The sequence below is a fragment of the Nerophis lumbriciformis genome, linkage group LG05 (assembly GCF_033978685.3).
Source record: "Nerophis lumbriciformis linkage group LG05, RoL_Nlum_v2.1, whole genome shotgun sequence".
NCBI classification, from domain to species: Eukaryota; Metazoa; Chordata; class Actinopteri; order Syngnathiformes; family Syngnathidae; genus Nerophis; species Nerophis lumbriciformis.
In genome coordinates this window covers 22,097,501-22,122,698 of record NC_084552.2, presented here as the reverse complement: position 1 = coordinate 22,122,698, position 25,198 = coordinate 22,097,501, and the positions used below count along the sequence as shown (strand labels likewise).

Genomic DNA, 25,198 nt, shown 5'->3' with positions numbered 1-25,198 from the left:
CAGGGACATCCCACACCAGGGGTGTCAAACGTACGGCCCGTGGGCCGGGTCAGGCCCACAAACAGGTTTTATCCGGCCCACGAGACGATTTTGGTAAGTATAAAAATTTGCTGAAATTTTTGAATGCTGTTCTAAATGTCTCCACTGGATGTCGCCATAGCAATTTTTTGTATCCCCTGCCGCGGAGTGCGCATGACTTCAGAGGGGGCGGAGTTATGTACCCTGTTAAGATAGAGCAGTGTTTTTCAACCACTGTGTCGCGGCACACTAGTGTGGTGTGAGATACAGTCTGTTGTGCCGTGGGAGATTATCTAGTTTCACCTATTTGGGTTGAAAATATTTTTTGCAAACTTGTAATTATAGACTGCAAATGATGTGTTGTTGTTGTTGAGTGTCGGTGCTATCATTAAACCAGTTAAAAGATCATACAAACCCCGTTTCCATATGAGTTGGGAAATTGTGTTAGATGTAAATATAAACAGAATACAGTGATTTGCAAATCCTTTTCAACCCATATTCAATTGAATGCACTACAAAGACAAGATATTTGATGTTCAAACTCTTTTTTTTTTTGCAAATAATAATTAACTTATAATTTCATGGCTGCAACACGTGACAAAGTAGTTGGGAAAGGGCATGTTCACCACTGTGTTACATGGCCTTTCCTTTTAACAACACTCAGTAAACGTTTGGGAACTGAGGAGACACATTTTTTAAGCTTCTCAGGTGTAATTCTTTCCCATTCTTGCTTGATGTACAGCTTAAGTTGTTCAACAGTCCGGGGGTCTCCGTTGTGGTATTTTAGGCTTCATAATGCACCACACATTTTCAATGGGAAACAGGTCTGGACTCCAGGCAGGCAAGTCTAGTACCCGCACTCTTTTACTATGAAGTCACGTTGATGCAACCCGTGGCTTGGCATTGTCTTGCTGAAATAAGCAGGGGCGTCCATGGTAACGTTGCTTGGATGGCAACATATGTTGCTCCAAAACCTGTATGTACCTTTCAGCATTAATGGCGCCTCCACAGATGTGTAAGTTACCCATGTCTTGGGCACTAATACACCCCCATACCATCACAGATGCTGGCTTTTCAACCTTGCGCCTATAACAATCCGGATGGTTCTTTTCCTCTTTGGTCCGGAGGACACAACGTCCACAGTTTCCAAAAACAATTTGAAATGTGGACTCGTCAGACCACAGGACACTTTTCCACTTTGTATCAGTCCATCTTAGATGAGCTCAGGCCCAGCGAAGCCGACAGCGTTTCTGGGTGTTGTTGATAAACGGTTTTTGCCTTGCATAGGAGAGTTTTAACTTGCACTTACAGATGTGGCGACCAACTGTAGTTACTGACAGTGGGTTTCTGAAGTGTTCCGGAGCCCATGTGGTGATATCCTTTACACACTGATGTCGCTTGTTGATGCAGTACAGCCTGAGGGATCGAAGGTCACGGGCTTAGCTGCTTACGTGCAGTGATTTCTCCAGATACTCTGAACCCTTTGATGATATTACAGACCGTAGATGGTGAAATCCCTAAATTATTTGCAATAGCTGGTTGAGAAAGGTTTTTCTTAAACTGTTCAACAATTTGCTCACGCATTTGTTGACAAAGTGGTGACCCTCGCCCCATCCTTGTTTGTGAATGACTGAGCATTTCATGGAATCTACTTTTATACCCAATCATGGCACCCACCTGTTCCCAATTTGCCTGTTCACCTGTGGGATGTTCCAAATAAGTGTTTGATGAGCATTCCTCAACTTTATCAGTATTTATTGCCACCTTTCCCAACTTCATTGTCACGTGTTGCTGCCATCAAATTCTAAAGTTAATGATTATTTGCAAAAAAAAAATTGTTTATCAGTTTGAACATCAAATATGTTGTCTTTGTAGCATATTCAACTAAATATGGGATGAAATTGATTTGCAAATCATTGTATTCCGTTTATATTTACATCTAGCACAATTTCCCAACTCATATGGAAACGGGGTTTGTACAACGTGGCAGCATTTCTTGACATCTTCGAGTAAAGACCATTGTTAAACTTGCCAACGCTACATTATTATGTTTATATGGAGGAAAAGCGGACGCCTGGACAGCATGCAGCTGTTAAGGGGTGAAGGTTTCAGGTGAGAGAGGACGCTAAAGGCAGTGCCTTTAAGGCTGCCCGGGTGGAAATCGGGAGAAATTTGGGAGAATGGATGCCCCGGGAGATTTTCGGGAGGGGCACTGAAATTCTTGCCAACCTTGAGACCTCCGATTTCGGGAGGTGTGGGGCGTGGTCGGGGGTGGGGCGGGGGCATGGTTGGGGGCGGGGGGCGTGGTTGGGGGCGTGGTTAAGAGGGGAGGAGTATATTTACAGCTAGAATTCACCAAGTCAAGTATTTCATATATATATATATATATTAGAGATGCGCGGATAGGCAATTATTTCATCCGCAACCGCATCAGAAAGTCGTCAACCATCCGCAATCCACCCGATCTAACATTTGATCAGAACCGCATCCGCCCGCACCCGCCCGTTGTTATATATCTAATATAGACGATGCAAGGCATTAGTGAGGTTATAAAGCTTTTGCCTGTTAAAGAAAGGAGACTGATCCAATGCAGCACAGACATTTGCGTGCCACGCTGTCACGACCCAGACGCACACCAGTGCGCAATCATATGTGAGCCGCGCTGAGCGCACCTCCAAGCGCGTCTCGCTGCCGGCGACGGCCGGGTATATGGGCCCGACGCTCCAGCGCCATCCATTTTCAGGGCTAGTTGATTCGGCAGGTGGGTTGTTACACACTCCTTAGCGGGTTCCAACTTCCATGGCCACCGTCCTAGCTGCTGTCTATATCAACCAGGTGAGCCCCACCCCTTTCGTGAGCGCACTGCGCGCGGAGTGACCCCTGTTACGCGCCCCCGGCAACAGGGGTGGCGGGCAGGTAAGCTGCGCGGGCGGAGCGCGCGGAGTGACCCCTGTTACGAGCCCCCGGCCACGGGGGTGGCGGGCAGGTAAGCTGCTTACCTGCTGCGCGTGACGCCGGCCGCGGCGAAGGCGGACGAGGCGGACGAGGCGGGGTGTCGGTGCGGTGGGCGCGGTGGTGACCCTGGACGTGCGTCGGGCCCTTCTCGCGGATCGCCTCAGCTACGGCTCCCGGTGGGGCCCTCTCGGGGGAAGGGGCCTCGGTCCCGGACCCCGGCGAGGCGTCCCTTCTCCGCTCCGTAAAAGTGTCCATCTCTTTTTCTTTTTTTTTCTTCTGTTGTGGCATATGCTGCAGGTGCCTGCTCGTTTTTCGTATGTGGGTAACAACATTTAACTATGTATATATATTTCCGAATTGGTTTAACTGCCACCCGCCTGAATCTATTTAAAATCTAATTTTTTTTTATTTCAACCACCCGACCCGACCCGACCCGCGGATAAAATCTAATTTTTTTTAATTTCATCCGCCCGATCCGCGGATAATCCGCGGACTCCGCGGTTGTGCCCGCAAACCGCACATCTCTAATATATATATATATACATTTATATATATATATATATATATATATATATATATATATATATATATATATATATATATATATATATATATATATATATATATAAATACATCCTGAAAATATGCAAACAAAACTGTGTTTAGATAATTGATACTTCAAACTTGCATAAATAATTCTTAAGGAATATAACATAACTTGGCTTCTGAGAGCTTCAAAATGTAATGAATAAAATGCTAAAGTTGTTGATAAACAACCAATTATTTTAATAATTTTTAAATATGGTCATTTTAAATGAATTATTATGATCATTTAAAATTAAATATTTCAAATATGTTTATTTTAATGTACAATTCTATGGCTGGATGTAATAAGGAGTCAGAAAAAATACAAATAAAAATACAATTAATTTTGATGTTTTTAGCAAAATATGGTAGAAATGTATTTAGTTTAAAAAAAAAATATATATATATATATATATGTATATATATATATATATATATATATATATATATATATATATATATATATATATATATATATTCATTTTTAGGTAAGATAATCATAATAATACAATTTATCTCTAGTCTGGATGATTTAGTTCTTGTCACCCTGTTGTCCTCCCGTCTCTTCCCCAAAGATGGCTCCATGAGCTGGGCAAACGCCTGGAGATGCCCTACGTCAACAACACAGTCGGCGGCCCGTTGGTGCGCAGCTCGTACATCGTCGCCCTCTACTTCACCCTCAGCAGCCTGACCAGCGTCGGCTTTGACAACGTATGCACCAACACGGATGCTGAGAAGATCTTCTCCATCTGCACCATGCTCATCGACGGTATGCCGGACGCCTCGTATGGAATAACGTGATTGGGCAGACACGCTGTTTATATCGTGGGAAAGCGGACGTGAAAAAAGGCTGTCCTCACTCAGGTCCGCATGGAGCTGGAGGGGGCGTGGCCTCCAGCTCCGGCTGAAAATCGGGAGAGGCGCTGAATTTCGGGAGTCTCACGGAAAATTTGGGAGGGTTGGCAAATATGCTGAGGACACATTATCTGGGCGCACATGAACATGCTGAAATAACATGTATCCCTTACTAAATTCATGTGTGATTCATGAAATGAGTCCAAATTCACAAGTTTTGTTGTGGATGATCCTAATAAACCACATGATGTTAGTGCATCACTTGGGGAAAATGAGTAAAATGAGCCTGCCGATATTATTAGCTGATAAATGCGTTAAAATGTAATATCGGAAATTATCGGTATCGTTTTTTTTTTTTATCGGTATCGTTTTTGTTTTTTTAATTTAAATTAAATCAACATAAAAAACACAAGATACACTTACAATTAGTGCACCAACCCAAAAAACCTCCCTCCACCGTTTACACTCATTTACACTCATTCACACAAAAGGGTTGTTTCTTTCTGTTATTAATATTCTGGTTCCTACATTATATATCAATATATATCAATACAGTCTGCAAGGGATACAGTCCGTAAGCACACATGATTGTGCGTGCTGCTGGTCCACTAATAGTACTAACCTTTAACAGTTAATTTGACTCATTTTCATTAATTACTAGTTTCTATGTACCGTATTTTTCGGGGTAAAAGTCGCACCTGCCGAAAATGCATAATAAAGAAGGAAAAAAACATTATGCAACTTTCATAAACTATGAAAAAAACTGCGACTTATAGCCCGAAAAATACGGTAACTGTTTTTATATTGTTTTACTTTCTTTTTTATTCAAGAAAATGTTTTTAATTTGTTTATATTATTTTATTAATTTAAAAAAAAAAGGACCTTATCTTCACCATACCTGGTTGTCCAAATTAGGCATAATAATGTGTTAATTCCGCGACTGCATACATCTGTTGATATCGGTATCGGTTGATATCGGTATCGGTAATTCAAGAGTTGGACAATATCGGATATCGGCAAAAAGCCATTATCGGACATCCCTAGTAAATTAAATTAATAACAAGCTGTAATTTGATTTAATGAGAGCATTTTAAAACTCTGCCAGACTCACACCTGTTTGACTGATGAACATTATCACATCATTTATTCAGAAATGATAAATCACGACAAATGAAGATAGACATGTAAGTGTAAAAAAAACCAAACACATTATGATTTGTATGTTTTCAGATTGTGCTTGCTCTATTTTTAAACAAAGGAAACAATCGGAAGTTGTCTTTATTTTTAAGTTATCATGACATGATTTTGCCAGTCCGGCCCACTTGGGAATAGATTTTTCCTCTATGTGGCCCCTGAGCTAAAATGAGTTTGACACGCCTGTCCTACACGCCTCTGCCCAGCCGATGAACCCCCCAGCCCCCCCACCGCTAGACCCGCCCCTCAAAATGTATAGTTTGGCTCGAATTGCACAAATCCGACATTGTTTGGCGCATACTGTGAGGTTTCTGCGGGACATGACAAGCTAACAGATGCTATACTTAGCCGGAGACGCTGCTGGCAGTCAAAGCAAACAAGCTTTTCTTTCACTCAGCTCTTTCACTGTCAAGAGTTATGAGTCTGCCGGGCCGGTTTTGAGCAGCGCGACAGGTGCTGAGATCAAACACGGACAAGCATGCGGCATCTCAGAGGTGTGGACGACTTACGGACGCAGGGGCGCAGCGGCGACGTGCCCTGCTTGTAGCCCGGGGCGCAGCGGTTGCACCTGAGGCCCGTCACTCCTTGCCGGCACAGGCACTGACCCGACGTGTGGTTGCACCAGCGGCCCACCGCCCCCAAAGGATGGCACTGGCACGCTGCAGGAGAAGAATTAGGGGTTAAAATGGAACACAACTTACAACTACAGTGGTGAAGAATGATTTGTCCTGGAGACTTCTGTGGGTTTTGTTCCGAATGCTTAAATGTGAGCAAACATTGGAGTAATTATTAGAGCAGTGGTTCTTAACCTTGTTGGAGGTACCGAACCCCACCAATTTCATGTGCGCATTCACCGAACCCTTCTTTAGTGAAATATAAAATGTTTTGTTTTTTTAAATTCAAGACAAAGTTATATGTTTTTGGTAACACTTTAGTATGGGGAACATATTCTAAGTAACAAAGTTTTAATTTAGAGGTTTTTTTAACACTAGGGGAACGTATTCTACAAACCCCGTTTCCATATGAGTTGGGAAATTGTGTTAGATGTAAATATAAACGGAATGCAATGATTTGCAAATCCTTTTCAACCCAAATTCAGTTGAATATGCTACAAAGCGAACTTATTTGATGTTCAAACTTTTTTTTTTTTGCAAATAATCCTTTACTTTAGAATTTGATGCCAGCAACACGTGACAACGAAGTTGGGAAAGGTGGCAATAAATACTGATAAAGTTGAGGAATGCTCATCAAACACTTATTTGGAACATCCCACAGGTGAACAGGCAAATTGGGAACAGGTGGGTGCCATGATTGGGTATAAAAGTAGAGTCCATGAAATGCTCAGTCATTCACAAACAAGGATGGGGCAAGGGTCACCACTTTGTCAACAAATGCGTGAGCAAATTGTTGAACAGTTTAAGAAAAACCTTTCTCAACCAGCTATTGCAAGGAATTTTGGGATTTCACCATCTACGGTCCGTAATATCATCAAAGGGTTCAGAGAATCTGGAGAAATCACTGCACGTAAGCAGCTAAGCCCGTGACCTTCGTTTCCTCAGGCTGTACTGCATCAACAAGCGACATCAGTGTGTAAAGGATATCACCACATTGACTCAGGAACACTTCAGAAAGCCACTGTCAGTAACTACAGTTGGTTGCTATATCTGTAAGTTCAAGTTAAAACTCTCCTATGCAAAGCGAAAACCGTTTATCAACAACACCCAGAAACGCCGTCGGCTTCGCTGGGCCTGAGCTCATCTAAGATGGACTGATACAAAGTGGGAAAGTGTTCTGGGGTCTGACGAGTCCACATTTCAAATTGTTGTTGTTGTCTTTTATTAGTAAGTAAGCAAACAAAGGCTCCTAATTAGTCTGCTGACGTATGCAGTAACATATTGTGTCATTTCTCATTCTATTATTTTGTCAACATTATTAAGGACAAGTGGTAGAAAATGAATTATTAATCTACTTGTTCATTTACTGTTAATATCTGCTTACTTTCTCTTTTAACATGTTCTATCTACACTTCTGTTAAAACGTAATAATCACTTATTCTTCTGTTGTTTGGATACTTTACATTAGTTTTGGATGATACCACAAACTTAGGTATCAATCAGATACCAAGTAGTTACAGGATCATATATTGGTCATATTCAAAGTCCTCATGTGTCCAGGGACATATTTTTCGGGGTTTATAAACAAAATATTTTTTTTTTTTTAAAGTAAGAAGATGCTGTGATGCCAAAACATATCAATGTAATCATAGTAGTATCGACTAGATACACTCCTGTACTTGGCATCATTACAGTGGATGTTAGGTGTAGATTCACCAATGGCGTTTGTTTACATTTTGACGCCGGTGAGAATAGCATGTTCAGCTATTCCACATCCTGCAGGGATGACACTTGTAAGAAACGTACTTTATTTGTCGCCGTGGAAACAAGGATTAGTGATTTAGAAGTAGCTAAAACACTGCCGACTGCGGATGGACTAGCTAGCCATGTCTTAAAGCGCCTCTTCCTGAGGGTGTTTCAGTGTTATAACTTCACCTTTATAGTCAGTTTTTAAGCCAAAATGCGTCAGTTTTCCCTTTTCTGTCTACACACTGTGTCTGCTTGTAAGTACTCCGTCTGCTCGTAAACCAGCAATGACACGACGTGACGATGACGGGGGAGCGGGGGCGTGGGGGACTGGTACTTTTTAGAGGCGGTATAGTACCGAATATGATTCATTAGTATCGCGGTACTATACTACAAACCCCGTTTCCATATGAGTTGGGAAATTGTATTAGATGTAAATATAAACGGAATACAATGCTTTGCAAGTCCTTTTCAACCCATATTCAATTGAATGCACTACAAAGACAAGATATTTGATGTTCAAACACTTTATTTTTTTTTTGTAAATAATAATTAACTTAGAATTTCATGGCTGCAACACGTGCCAAAGTAGTTGGGAAAGGGCATGTTCACCACTGTGTTACATCACCTTTTCTTTAAAAAAATAAAATGTTTCCTTGGGTTCAAATCAGTTTGAACATCAAATATGTTGTCTTTGTAGCATATTCAACTGAATATAGGTTGAAAATGATTTGCAAATCATTGTATTCCGTTTATATTTACATCAAACACAATTTCCCAACTCATGGAAACGGGGTTTGTAATACCGGTATACCGTACAACCCTAGTATAGACACATTTTCATCCTTTTGTGTGCAGCGGCGGGAGTCAGCTGACACAAACAAGTGTGTGCGACGTCCTCCAGCGCCACATTTGACTGCCGCTGTCTGAGTCCAGAACGTTTAGGACATGTGAGCAGTCCGAGGTCACGGATCACGCGGAATGTCGAGCAGTGGTTATGACAGGGATGCATGTGCAAGCTTGTTGTTTTGCGCTAACAGGAATTGATCACTGTCACGGCGCCACACATGTTGGGTTTGAAAGAAATGCAGGAAATGTAAGTTATTGACAATACAAACCCCAAAACCAATGAAGTTGGCACGTTGTGTAAATGGTAAATAAAAACAGAATACAATGATTTGCAAATAATTTTCAACCTATATTCAATTTAAAAGACTGCAAAGACAACATTTTTTTGCAAATAGTAGCTCATTTGGAATTTGATGCCTGCAACATGTTTGATAAAAAGCTGGCACAAGTGGCAAAAAAGACTGACAAATTTGATGAAAGCTCATCAAACACTTATTTGGAACATCCCACAGGTGAACAGGCTCATTGGGAACAGGTGGGTGCCATGATTGGGTATAAAAGCAGCTTCCATGAAATGCTCAGTCATTCACAAACAAGGATGGGGTGAGGGTCACCACTTTATGAACAAATGCGTGAGCAAATGGTTGAACAGTTTAAGAACAACATTTCTCACCAAGCTATTGCAAGGAATTTAGGGATTTCACCATCTACGGTCCGTAATATCATCAAAAGGTTCAGAGACTCTGGAGAAATCACTGCATGTAAGCTATGATATTATGGACCTTTGATCCCTCAGGCGGTACTGCATCAAAAAGCGACATCAGTGTGTAAAAGATATCACCACATTGGCTCAGGAACACTTCAGAAAACCACTGTCAGTAACTACAGTTGGTCGCTACATCTGTAAGTGCAAGTTAAAACTCTCCTATGCAAGGCGAAAACCGTTTATCAACAACACCCAGAAACGCCGTCGGCTTTGCTGGGCCTGAGCTCATCTAAGATGGACTGATGCAAAGTGGAAAAGTGTTCTGTGGTCTGACGAGTCCACATTTCAAATTGCTTTTGGAAACTGTAGACGTCGTGTCCTCTGGAACAAAGAGGAAAATAACCATCCGGAATGTTCTAGGCGCAAAGTTCAAAAGCCAGCATATGTGATGGCATGGGGGTGTATTAGGGCCCAAGGCATGGGTAACTTACACATCTGTGAAGGCACCATTAATGCTGAAAGGTACATACAGGTTTTGGAGCAACATATGTTGCCATCCTAGCAAGGTCTTTTTCATGGACGCCCCTGCTTATTTCAGCAATACAATTCCAAGCCACATTCTGCACATGTTACAACAGCAGGGCTTCATAGTAAAAGTTTGCGGGTACTGGACTGGCCTGCTTGTAGTCCAGACCTGTCTCCCATTGAAAATGTGTGGTACATTATGAAGCCTAAAATACCACAACGGAGACCCTTGGACTGTTGAACAACTTAAGCTGTACATCAAGCAAGAATGGGAAAGAATTCCACCTTGGAAGCTTCAAAAATTGGTCTCCTCAGGTCCCAAACGTTTACTGAGTGTTGTTAAAAGGAAAGGCCATGTAACAGTGTTAAAAATGCCCCTGTGCCAACTTTTTTTGCAATGTGTTGCTGCCATTAAATTATAAGTTAATGATTATTTGCAAAAACACACACACACACACGCACACACACACACACACACACACACACACACACACACACACACACACACACACACACACACACACACACACACACACACACACACACAGGTCATGACTGACATTGGCAGGCCTTGCGGTGGTGCAGCGGTTTACTCTGGTCCCGTGTGTACCCATTCTGGCAGTACTGGCAGTGGCGCCCGGCGGTGTGGTGGCGACACTTGAGGCAGACGCCCCCACTGCGCCGCCCGGACTGCTGGAAGACCTCCATGCTAAAGCGACACTTGCTGGAGTGGCCGTTACATTCGCAGGCTGGTGGGGGAAAGAACAGAAACCTTCATTTAATCGGGGTGGTTATTGAACCTTAATGGTCATACGACAGTGAAAGTCTCTTGATGTGTTTTTTTTTTTTGCATGATGGCATTTGCTGCCAGTGGGCATCATCCAGTGGCGTTATCACTTAGTCTAATATGTCAGTGCAGAACTCATGTGGTTTACACTTACTAAGGGTGTAACGGTACACTAAAATTTCGGTTCGGTACGCATCTAGGTTTAGAGGTCACGGTTCGGTTCATTTTCGGTATAGTAAGAAAACAACAAAATATACATTTTTTTGGTTATTTATTTACCAAATTTGTAAACAATGGCATAACATACATATACACACAGGGTCCATTGCCAGGGTTAATGTGGTCAACATATATAAAATAAAAACTGAATAAGATAAGGCTCAGAATGGTTTCTTAAAGGCCTATTGAAACCCACTACTACCGACCTCGCAGTCTGATATGTATCAATGATGAAATCTTCACATTGCAACACATGCCAATACGGCCGGGTTAGCTTACTAAAGTGCAATTTTAAATTTCGCGTGAAATATCCTGCTGAAAACGTCTCGGTATGATGACGTCTGCGCGTGACGTCACGGATTGTAGAGGACATTTTGGGACAGCATGGTGGCCACCTATTAAGTCGTCTGTTTTAATCGCACAATTCTGGACATCTGTGTTGGTGAATCTTTTGCAATTTGTTCGATGAACAATGGAGACAGCAAAGAAGAAAGATGTAGGTGGGAAGCGGTGTATTGCGGCAGGTGTTGTGCCGGATAACGCGTGTGTTGTGCAGGTGTTTGAGTTGTATTGGCGGGTTTAATGGACGGGAGGGGGGAGGTGTTTGTTATGCGGGATTAATTTGTGGCATATTAAATATAAGCCTGGTTGTGTTGTGGCTAATAGAGTATATATATGTCTTGTGTTTATTTACTGTTTTAGTCATTCCCAGCTGAATATCAGGTCCCACCCGCCTCTCACAGCATCTTCCCTATCTGAATCGCTCCCACTAGTGTACCAACCCAAAAAACCTACCTCCCCCATTTACACTCATTCACACTCATTCACACAAAAGGGTTGTTTCTTTCTGTTATTGATATTCTGGTTCCTACATTATATATCAATATATATCAATACAGTCTGCAAGGGATACAGTCCGTAAGCACACATGAATGTGCGTGCTGCTGGTCCACTAATAGTACTAACATTTAACAGTTAATTTTACTCATTTTCATTAATTACTAGTTTCTATGTAACTGTTTTTATATTTTTTTACTTTCTTTTTTATTCAAGAAAATGTTTTTAATTTATTTATCTTATTTTTTTTATTTTTAAAAAGGACCTTATCTTCACCATACCTGGTTGTCCAAATTAGGCATAATAATGTGTTAATTCCACGACTGTATGTATCAGTATCGGTTGATATCGGTATCGGTAATTAAGGGTTTGGTCAATATCGGAATATCGGATATCGGCAAAAAGCCATTATCGGACATCCCTAGTTAGCATGTTTGACGTGTTGCCAGAAGCATACCCTACCGCTGCTGAACAATGTCGGCAAACCGCTTTCGCTTTGTTGTCGTAGCCTGGTCGCTGCTAGCGTGCCATGAGTTGCGCCTCGGTGGGCATTTTTTACATAACGTGCGGTAGGCTACTTCGTATGTCCGTGTGGAAACTCATTCGGTACACCTCCGAACCAAACCGAAACCCCCGTAAGGTTCAATACAAATACACGTACCATTACACCCTTAACACTTACAGTGCCAACTCATCCGTGCTAATAATGCTGAATGAGCAGTTTCCTGATCCTTGCTTAAAGGAGAGTTACGTTTTCATTTTCAATTTCTCATACACTCCAAGCCATTATTAAAGTTTAACCATAATATTCTAAAGTTAGGGCACTTTTGGAAGTTGATTTCCGATACACTTCCTCTTTCTGAGTTTTAAAACAAACGTGTTACCGTTTTTTTCGGACTATAAGGCACACTTATATCCTTTCATTTCTCAAAACTCGACAGTGCGCCTTATAACCCGGTGCGCCTAATCTACGGAATCATTTTAGTTGTGCTATTTTATTTGGTACATTATGTAATGATAAGTGTGACCAGCAGATGACAGTCACACATAAGAGATACAGGTAGACTGCAATATGACTCAAGTAAACAACACCAACATGTTATATGTTCCATTGAAAATTTAGCACAGTACACACGGCGCTCAAAAATCTATCAAAATGTTTTAGTACGACTTTGGTAAACTATGAAGCCGCACCGCTTGATGGATTGTACTGTGCTTCAACATACGAGTATTATTATGGTGTGTGTATAAGGTAAGACATAATATCTGGCCTTTTGTTTCTCATATTATGCAAAAGCAACTTTTCTTACCTTCTGGTACTTGCTGATCTGTATTTGGGATCTGCATAAATCCTGAAAATGTTTGCGTGTCCGCCTTCGTAGTCCGTGCCGACACCGTAGTCGATAAGCTTCTTCTTTTTGTCTATCTTCTTGTTATGGATTATTCATCCTCCGCTGTTGCCATTTCTATTATAAAGTAGTGTAAAGTTCTTACTTACATCTGTCAGTAAACTCGCCATTAAAGCGCTAAAACATACCGGTGTAGTGAGTTTACATTATTCACCCAAGGATCTTTAGTTATTAGAGAGTTCCGGTCGAACGTTTTTTCACGGGACACATTTCCGGCGTTGTTGTTGCACTAGTGAGCCACGGATGAGGAGATGCTGCTCCGTTATTGATTGAAGTAAAGTCTGAATGTCATTAAAACAGTTAGCTCCATCTTTTGACACTTCTTCCACTCCCGTCCTTGCACGCAACACCGCTACAACAAAGATGAAGGGGAAAAGACGCTGTCGAAGGTGAGCCACGTAAATAAGACCGCCCACAAAACGGCGCATCCTGAAGCGACTGTCAGAAAGCGGCTTGAAGATGATCTGTAAAACATAATCTATGCAACATTTTGACCAAAGAACCACCATTACATGTTATGTAGACCACAAAGAAGTGTTTTCCATTTAGACATTTTTTTTAATAATATGACCCTTTTAATGCGCCTTATAATCTGGTCCGCCTTTTGTATAAAATTAGACCTGACTAGACCCGCTCATCGGCAGTGTGTCTTATAATCCGATGCGCCCTATGGTCAGGAAAATACAGTACTTATTTTACAACATATCTGGTGCCTTTTGGGGGTTACCCAATGTTTTGATATCACATTTAGTCCAGGTGTAATGCATGATGTCATAATATTTAGTTAGTTAAGTCGAGGACTCACCCACGCAAGGGTTGGGTTGCATGGGAGTGGCCCGATGCCAGGGTCGGTCGAAGTAGAAATCCTCGCACACGTCGCAATTCGGGCCCGCCGTGTGATGCTCGCACACGCACGAGGCTCGACCGGAGTCGTCACGGCGACAATTTGACGCGTGTCCATTGCACTTGCACCTCCCGCCCACCTGCAGGTCCGACAGGGCCAGAAGCTTGGGGGCGGTGGGGGTTGGAGGCAGCACCGGTAGATTCCTGGAGCTTTGCAGGTCGCTGTCCTGGTTGTTGCTGCGCTTCCTCAGTTCTTTTCCCGCCCTTTGGTGGCCCTCCACCCTCCAGGTGCAGTCGCCTTTGGGGCAAAGCAGCCAGGGGTCGCTTTCCTTCTTGCGGCTGAGCTTTCGAGCCGTCGTGGCTTTCTTTGACGTCACAGTTGAGGTGAAAGCTTCGCCGTTCTCCTTGCTGGTCACATTGTGTCCATCTTCATCTCGATGCGAGCTCTTGCGATGTCCCCTTTTTTGGTGTTTGTCTGTTTTCTTCTGCGTCATCATATCTGACTTTGTTGTGGAAAAACTGTTGTCAGAACCAAATCTCCTACTCAGGATGTCCGTCCCTAGTTCTTCTTCAGTCCAGCCATCTGAGCCCTGTTTTGTCTTTTGGTGGAAGACTACACGGATGTCTGTGGCCGTCACCCAGTCCTGCAAGGTGGGACTATAGTCAAAATCAGGAGAGGACGGGCGTCCATCGAGAGCTGAGAACGCCAGAACCATGCCGCCTCGCTGTCTTTGCAGAGGCCGTGGATCTGAGCACAGCGGTTCGGTCTCCTGGTGCCGTGTCTGAGCCACCGTCTGGGAGGGAAGCCCAAAGTCCCCAAAGCAGTCACTGGAGTAGTGTTGCATGGGCCTCCAAGTGCGCCCGTAGTCCATGGACTTGAGGACGGAGATGGAGATGGGGTCCGATGGCTCGCCATGATGGCAGAACTGCAGACTGATGTATGTGATTTCAAAGCGGCGTCCCAGGGGCACAGTGAGGACCCAGTCCCCTCTCTCCGAACCGCCTTGAGCCTGCCAGCAGGTGAGGTTGTGCGGATTGTGCAGGTCCGTCAAGGCGCTGACGTTGCGGCCGAAATCCAAGCTTGGGAGCGAACGGCTGGCGTTGACGGCCACCCCGTAGGCGGCGTTGATGAACTCGGACAGACAGTGGCGAGGACGGCCGTCCAGGTGGTAGCACGGGTCCTGGGGCGAGGTCCAGCTCAGCAGGGCGTGGGACAGCGATGAGAAAATCAGAGGCGGCGGGAGGGAGTGAAGAAGGAGCAGGAAAACGAGGAAGGGAGGAGTGGAGGGGGGAAAGGAGGATAACATCATGTCATCCAGCCTGTGGAGGACAATAAAGAGAGTTTTATCACAGTAAAGGTTACAGTTAAATGAAAGACATTGATGGCGTGTATCATTTGTGTAAGTATCGGATCGATGCTGTTTGATATTTTTCAGTTCTCTTCAGTGGTGTGCCCCAGCAAGGCCTTCTCTGCTGGCCTAACATAACCAGAAATCATGATCATAATGAAAAACAAAAGTAATTTTTTATTTACTTTCCCTAAATATCTAAAAGTATTCATATTCTCTTCATGTCATATGATGCTCCTTACAGCGCTGTTGTTTTTTCTGTCGTCTGTGCACTTTAAGTGAACGGGCACATACAGTTGATAGACAATTGCGATAGCCAATCAGATCACGATCAATAAGGCCTTCAAGATGGCCTCACGTTGAACGTGACATTTACGCGTCGTGATTGGATACTCACCGGGACCGTTAGCAGATGAATTTGAGAACACATAGGGTTGATAGACAGTTGCGATAGCCAATCAGATTACAAGTTGTTGACAGTAGCCTCTCTAAGTAGCCTGTGATTGGATACTCACTTGTTATTCTTGCTAAGTTGCAACTTAGCAGGAAGCAGGAAGTGTTGACCCACAAAGAAGGAGAACAAAACGTTTGCAAGGCCATTTTTGTCATGACTTGGACTGTGGGGTGGTTTGTTCTCCCGAGGTGCAAATGATTTGGACCATACGTGGCGTGAAGGGGAGTACATGATTTATTTTAACACTATAACTACAAAAAAGAAGCAAACAAAAGGTGCGCACAAGGGCGGAAGTACAAAACTTGACTATAAACACAAAACTTGCACAACGGCAGAAACTATGAACAATGAAACAAAACTTGCAAACTATGGCATGAATCAAGAAAACTTACTTGGACATGGCATGAAGTGCGCAGAGGTAAACAGAGTGTGACAGGGGTATGAATGCGGATGTCGCCAGGAAGACAAACTGAAAACAATGAACTTAAATACTACAGACATGATTAGTGAAAACAGGTGCGTGACTCAAAACGTGAAACAGGTGCGTGACGTGACAGGTGAAAACTAATGGTTGCTATGGTGACAAAACAAACAAAAGTGCACAAAAAGTCCAAAAACAAAACCGAACATGACTAAAACAAAACATGATCACACAGACATGACAATTTTCAAGAAGGATATTTAAAGAGAAACTACATCCTGTGAGACGACGTCGGTGATAAAATGGGGAAATGCCCGTCATTTCCACTCGAATCGACGAGGGGTACCACTGGCTTATACGGCATCTCAAATTGTGAGTTCAAATATTACATTTCTTTATTTTTTCACATTTAATATTTTTTTTGTCATTTTAATTTTGACAATACCACATAAGTATTTATTTATATATATATATATATATATATATATATATATATATATATATATATATATATATATATATATATATATATATATATATATATATATATATATATATATGTATATATATATATATATATATATATATATATATTTATTTTATATACAGTATATATTATATATATTTTTTATATATATTTATTTATTTATATATTGCTTTTTTATCCAGCACTACCATGAGCTTATGTAGCGAAATTTCGTTCTTATCTGTGCTGTAAAGTTCAAATTTGAATGACAATAAAAAGGAAGTCTAAGTCTAAGTCTAAGATATGTTTTAATTGCTGATGTGGGTTTATTGATTTTTAAATACGCCAGAAAATAATCCGTTATGTACACTGTTGAGGTGATTCAATGCACAGTCGTGTGTAAATGTGTTCCTGTATAGTATTTCTCCAGCAACGATCATGTGGTGACATAAATGATGGTATTTTGAGAGGTAATCGTTGAAGTCGGACATCACTGAAGGCCTAGGTGGGAAACGCACGGCCCACCACTGGTTCTCTTCTATGTTTATTTTCACTATTATCTGTATGTTTTATCCACCCATCCATCCCATTTTCTACTGCTTGTCCCTTTTGGGGTCGCGGGGGGTGCTAGAGCCTATCTCAGCTGCATTCGGGCGGAAGGCGGGGTACAACCTGGACAAGTCGCCACCTCATCGCAGGGCCAACACAGATAGACAGACAACATTCACACACTAGGGCCAATTTAGTATTTCCAATAAACTTCTCCCCAGGTGCATGTTTTTGGAGGGAACCCACACAGTCACGGGGAGAACATGCAAACTCCACACAGAAAGATCCCGAGCACGGGATTGAACCCAGGACTACTCAGGACCTTCGTATTGTGAGGCAGAACTCCTGTTCCACCGTGCTGCCCCTGTATGTTTTGTGTTGTTCAAAAATATACATATAATTATTACACATTATAGCAGTGTTTTTCAACCTTTTTTGAGCCAAGGCACATTTATTTTAATTTAAAAAATCCCACAACAGAAAATGTTAACAAATGACACTCCGTAGCATATATTGACAAAATATGACGCAATTGCACCACTAATTCTCCAAGAATTTAGCGTCCTCTCTCACCTGAAACCTTCACCCCTTAACAGCCGCATGCTGTCCAGGCGTCCACTTTTCCTCCATATAAACAGCGTGCCGGCCCAGTCACATAATAATGTAGCGTTGGACGGGTTTAACAATGGTCTTTACTCGAAGATGTCAAGAAATGCTGCCACGTTGTACAAACCTCGTTTCCATATGCATTGGGAAATTGTGTTAGATGTAAATATAAACGGAATACAATGATTTGCAAATTATTTTCAACCCATATTCAGTTGAATATGCTACAAAGACAACATATTTGATGTTCAAACTGATAAACAATTTTTTTTTTTGCAAATAATCATTAACTTTAGAATTTGAGGCCAGCAACACGTGACAAAGAAGTTGGGAAAGGTGGCAATAAATACTGGTAAAGTTGAGGAATGCTCATCAAACACTTATTTGGAACATCCCACAGGTGAACAGGCAAATTGGGAACAGGTGGGTGCCATGATTGGGTATAAAAGTAGATTCCATGAAATGCTCAGTCATTCACAAACAAGGATGGGGCGAGGGTCACCACTTTGTCAACAAATGCGTGAGCAAATTGTTGAACAGTTTAAGAAAAACCTTATATATATATATATATATATATATATATATATATATATATATATATATATATATATATTTATGTATATCTTCCGAGCGCGATGATGTCACGTTATCAATGGGAAAATGCTTTTTTAGACAATATGATTTGCCTGAGTGGCGAGGAGACACCGCGGTAGAAAATTGATTAGAAATGACTTTTTTTTTATTTTATATAATTAAAATGTTTTAATTTTTTCTTTCACTTGGGACTTCCCGCGGGCCATATTTTGGATGCTGGTGGGCCGGATTGGGCCGTAGTTTGGGGACCCCTGCTTTACTTCATGCGATCAATCACAAATAACAGTGCATTGATTATATATAAAAGGAGATGAATCGGGCAATTTGTTCCTGTATGACATTCTGACAATTGAATTGCATGTTTGTCAAAATATTGGGGTCTTTTTTAACGGTAACTTAAATTATGCAAGGAAATTATTCACTGCACATTGATCACGATTCATCCAAATTAGAAAGTGTGGTGATTTTAAAATACTTACAGCACTAATCAATATGTTATGGAATTAATAGGTTTGTTGTTAAAAAAAAATAATGTTTTTTTTTCCAGCATAAAATATTCTTATTCTGATTATAACTATGATCAATGAATTACAGGCAAAATCTGTAAATCATTCAATGATCCTGAATTATTTTAATGGGTATCTGTACTGATAACACTCCCTCTGTATTAAAGGGGAATTGCACTTTTTTTTTTGGAATATTACCTTTACTTCACACTTCTTATGAGAGAAAAGAACACATATTTTATTGTATTGTAACTCATAAAGGAACGTAAATAAAAGTCTGCTTACAGTGGAGCCAATTAGAGCCATGACGTCATTGCGTCTATTGCGTTTATTCCAACCATAAAACCCAGTAAATAACCATCTAAAAAACGCCAATAATACTCCATCTACATTTTGTGACCTAAAGAATGATCAACTATTAGTGATTTTGTTATTATAAGTGCAAACATTAAAGACTTACATTTATGCTGCTGTATTGACATAATCAGCTGGTGAGCTGCTTTCTCGCCTCTGAGCGCCAGAAAGTTAATTCTAGATTATAAATTAAGATTCTCATCTTGATAGTCAAATGATGTGGACTTCAACTGAGAAAATGGTCAATTTCGACAGCCAATTTAGACCCGGAGATGGCAAGAAAGACATGCAAAAGACACTTGGTTCCACTCCCCTTTTTGGTTCCTTTGTGAAGATTATGAGTCATTTTTCAACCAAACGGTAATATTTCAACATCCCAGTGAGAGAAGAAATTGTACAGTAAGTGATGTTATATAATGTTTGTTGGCTCTCATATTGATTTTTACCGATAAATTTGAGTTTTTTGTTGCAGACGATTTAGAAAATTAAAAAAAATCTATGTTTTTCTCTTCTTTCTCCGGCATGGTTTTTTTCCACCTTAGCTTTCTTAGCCCTCCCCCTTATTTCCTTAGGGTCCACACATATATATATACATATATATATATATATACATATATATATATATATATATATATATATATATATATATATATATATACATATATATATATATATACATATATATATATATATAAATACATATATATATACACATACATATATATATATATATACATATATATATATACACACACACATATATATATATATATATATATATATATATATATATATATATATATATATATATATATATATATATATATACATATATATATATATGAAATAAAAACAATTTAAAAAAAAATATATATATATGTATATACACAATTGGGTTTTTTTGTATTTTTTTTTTAAACTTGGGACTTCCCGCGGGCCGTAGTTTGGGGACCTCTGGTTTATAGGGTTAGGCCAAATAAGTGCTCAACTTCAGCTTAAACCCTTTCGGTCTGTAAAATTGTCAATTTATGGATGTGAAACTGTTTGTTTATTTTGCTTGTTTATTTTGTTGACCACTGAAATAATAAACTAAACCAACAAATAAAAAAAGAAAAAGATAAGTGTGTTTGTTTTACATGAAGATTGTGAATTATAGGCAGAATTAAGAAAAAAAGTAGTGTTTTTCCTTTTTAACTTGGCAGCAAATCAATACCAAAATGTGCCTAATGGCGCTCGTCCATTAGAAAGACACGAGAGCTTCACAGCTGCTCTTTCTTCTTCCATTCCAGAAATGCTGAAACGCTAATTGGGAATGTCTTTAGATCAAAAGACTCCAAGAAAGAAAAATGATTTGAAAATCTCACATCATCCCCAGACATAGATTGTGTATGTTTCCAGCGTCAACAAATCTCCTCTGGCCGGTAATAAGTGTCATTTATCCAACTGTCAGGTCCTGAAAGCCTCGAGAGTTGCTTTTGGAATGCCAACAAAACAAACTTATGACTTTCTTCTTGATTTCCAGCGCTCCCGCTCAGCCGTCACCTGCTGCCTTCGCTCTCCTTCTGGGGAATGCGGCAGGAAGATTGATGGCGCCCTAACAAGCGTCTGACACTGACAGCAGAGCGGACCCGAGCGTCGAGAGCCTGCCCGACATCGTCATCCCGCTCAATTAGCCAGCAAACTGTGAGGCCTCCTGAGGGAGTCCGGCTAGTGGAAACCTGATCGGGACAAAAGGGAAGATCAGGTGTTCCTGCTCGGCTCCTTGAAAAGGAAGCGCTCTCTCGGGCTTAGGTCTGGGTTCATAAGTCTGCCACACTCCAATGACGTACTCTTTTTCTACTCTTTATTAACAAACCCCGTTTCCATGTGAGTTGGGAAATTGTGTTAGATGGAAATATAAACAGAATACAAATCATTTTCAACCCATATTCAGTTGAATATGCTACAAAGACAACGTATTTGATGTTCAAACTGATAATTTTTTATTTTTTTTTGCAAATAATCATTAGCTTTAGAATTTGATGCCAGCAACACGTGACAAAGAAGTTGGGAAAGGTGGCAATAAATACTGATAAAGTTGAGGAATGCTCATCAAACACTTATTTGGAACATCCCACAGGTGTGCAGGCTAATTGGGAACAGGTGGGTGCCATGATTGGGTATAAAAGTAGATTCCATGAAATGCTCAGTCATTCACAAACAAGGATGGGGCGAGGGTCACCACTTTGTCAACAAATGCGTGAGCAAATTGTTGAACAGTTTAAGAAAAACCTTTCTCAACCAGCTATTGCAAGGAATTTAGGGATTTCACCATCTACGGTCCGTTATATCAAAGAGTTCAGAGAATCTGGAGAAATCACTGCACATAAGCAGCTAAGCCCGTGACCTTCGATCCCTCAGGCTGAACTGCATCACCAAGCGACATACGTGTGTAAAGGATATCACCACATGGGCTCAGGAACACCTCAGAAACCCCCTGTCAGTAACTACAGTTGGTCGCTACATCTGTAAGTGCAAATTAAAACTCTCCTATGCAAGGCGTATACCGTTTATCAACAACACCCAGAAACGCTGTCGGCTTCACTGGGCCTGAGCTCATCTAAGATGGACTGATACAAAGTGGAAAAGTGTTCTGTGGTCTGACGAGTCCACATTTCAAATTGTTTTTGGAAACTGTGGACGTTGTGTCCTACGGACCAAAGAGGAAAAGAACCATCCGGATTGTTATAGGCGCAAAGTTGAAAAGCCAGCATCTGTGATGGTATGGGGGTGTATTAGTGCCCAAGACATGGGTAACTTACACATCTGTGAAGGCGCCATTAATGCTGAAAGGTACATACAGGTTTTGGAGCAACATATGTTGCCATCCAAGCAACGTTACCATGGACGCCCCTGTTACATCAACGTGGCTTCATAGTAAAAGAGTGCGGGTACTAGACTGGCCTGCCTGTAGTCCAGACCTGTCTCCCATTGAAAATGTGTGGCGCATTATGAAGCCTAAAATACCACAAGGGAGACCCCCGGACTGTTGAACAACTTAAGCTGTACATCAAGCAAGAATGGGAAAGAATTACACCTGAGAAGCTTAAAAAATGTGTCTCCTCAGTTCCCAAACGTTTACTGAGTGTTGTTAAAAGGAAAGGCCATGTAACACAGTGGTGAACATGCCCTTTCCCAACTACTTTGGCACGTGTTGCAGCCATGAAATTCTAAGTTAATTATTATTTGCAAAAAAAATAAATAAAGTTTGAGTTTGAACATCAAATATCTTGTCTTTGTAGTGCATTCAATTGAATATGGGTTGAAAAGGATTTGCAAATCATTGTATTCCGTTTATATTTACATCTAACACAATTTCCCAACTCATATGGAAACGGGGTTTGTAAAATTAACTGATTAAACGCAGGTCTGGGTGATGAACAGCCGCCCTGAAAACGGGGAGAAGAATACAATCTGGAGAGGACTTGATGGTACCGACTCACAGGCTTTAAAATTTTTCCAAGAAGTGTGAGGATGACATCATCATTCTGTGCCTGATGACTGATCTTCTGGTGCAACTATGTGAGGCTTTGCATGGCACAAATTAGGCTTGTTGACACCATCTTGGTGTCATTAAAATCATGTCTTTCAGGGCGTCTTGGCCACTTTGGGTGTGTTAAAGTAGTTTCTAGAATTATTTATGTATTGTACAGTGATTCCCAACCACTGTGCCGCAGCACATTGGTGTGCCATGAGAGGAAATATACAGTTTCACTGCTTTACTACAAATCATTATGGCTGTCTTTGACGAAGCATTTTTATCGTCAGGCCTGATTATGGCACCGCTTTTGTTGGTGTTGTTTTTTGAGGATCGAGAGAAATAAACACATTTGCAACATTTACACTTCAAAGAAATTGGCTAAAAGTAGGGATTTATGTTTTATGTTGCCGATTCCGATAAAATACTGATACCAATCACATGAATTAACTGTTTCAATGTATCTACAGTGAGTGCTATTAACAGTTTAACAACATCAACACAAAATTAAATCTAGTTCCTTATTCCTCTGTGTGTAATACGTTCTGTCTCGTCCTTCAGTGATAATACTACTTGATAACGATGCTTAAGGTACTCAAAATTGCAGTTTATTTGCCGTAATGGAGATGATTATTATTGGCTTAGGGGAGCGTTCCACACTGTGTGGACACACATAATTAGCTGCTAGCTGCTTGACAGCCGGGGGACTAAAAATAAATATAGTGTGAGCCAGAGGGGATCGGCGTTTGTGACCAGCCACAAAATGCATTAATTGGCAATGGCGATCGCATACCTTTTAACAAAAATTGTCCGATATTGACCAATCCCGAGCATCATGTCAAGCTAAAACACTTAGATGAACAAGTAATCACAAATAACTTATTCTACATGATTACCAAATTTGGAGGTGTTAAAATTGCCTTGTAAAATCGCTAATATATATATTAGGGTTGTCCCGATACCAATATTTTGGTACCAGTACCAAAATGTATTTCGATACTTTTCTAAATAAAGGGGACCACAAGAAATGGCATTATTGGCTTTATTTTAACAAAAAATATTACGGTACATTAAACATATGTTTCTTATTGCTATTACAAGACAAATTGTCTTTTAGTAGTAAGCGAGCAAACAAAGGCTCCTAATTAGTCTGCTGACGTATGCAGTAACATATTGTGTCATTTTCCATTCTATTATTTTGCTGTAAAAATGGATTATTAAACCACTTATTCATTTACTGTTAATATCCGGTTATTTTCTGTTTTAACATTTTTCTATCTACAAATCTGTTAAAATTTAATGTTCACTTATTCTTCTGTTTAGATACTTTACATTAGTTTTGGATGATACCACAAATTCAGGTATCGATCGGATACCAAGTCGTTACAGGATCATACATTGGTCATAATTTAAGTCCTATATTTAATTAGTTTATAAACACAATGTGAATTAAAAAAAAAGGTTTTGTATAATATAGATGTAATCATAGTAGTATCGACTAGATACGCTCCTGTACTTGGTATCATTACAGTGGATGTCAGGTGTAGATCCACCCATGGCATTTGTTTACATTCAGGCACGCTAGTTTTTTTTAGCGGTGACACCGGTGAGCTGTTTTATTCTTCTACGGTGTGTAGTGAAGCATGTTTAGCTATTCCTCGTCTTGCAGGGATGATACTTGTAAGAAACGTACTTTATTTGTCGCCATGGAGGCGAGGATTAGTGATTTAGAAGTAGCTACAACACTGCAGACTGCGGATGGATCTTAGCCGTTAGCTAGCTAACCATGTCTTAAAGCACCTCTTCCTGAGGTATACATTATATATATATATATATATATATATATATATATATATATATATATATATATATATATATATATATATATATATATATATGTATATATATATATATATATATACACATATATATATATATATATATATATACATATATATATACTGTACATATATACATATATACACATATATACATACATATATACATACATACATATATATATATGTGTATATATATATATATATATATATATATATATATACAGTATATATACATATATATATACATACATATATAAATACATATACAGGTAAAAGCCAGTAAATTAGAATATTTTGAAAAACTTGATTTATTTCAGTAATTGCATTCAAAAGGTGTAACTTGTACATTATATTTATTCATTGCACACAGACTGATGCATTCAAATGTTTATTTCATTT

The 25,198-nt window shown here is 40.3% G+C and overlaps 1 protein-coding gene across 1 annotated transcript in view; it reads right to left on the bottom strand.

Annotated features, from left to right (window-relative positions):
• Window positions 1–25,198, bottom strand: part of ntn5 (netrin 5) — a 56,285-nt gene that overhangs the window by 3,025 nt on the left and 28,062 nt on the right. The window contains exons 3-5 of the mRNA XM_061961104.1: window positions 14,105–15,462; window positions 10,608–10,796; window positions 6,117–6,266 (exon numbers count right to left, since the gene is read on the bottom strand). Coding sequence (XP_061817088.1) covers window positions 6,117–6,266; window positions 10,608–10,796; window positions 14,105–15,452 — 1,687 coding nt within the window. The 5' untranslated portion in view covers window positions 15,453–15,462. The remainder of the gene's footprint in view (window positions 1–6,116; window positions 6,267–10,607; window positions 10,797–14,104; window positions 15,463–25,198) is intronic.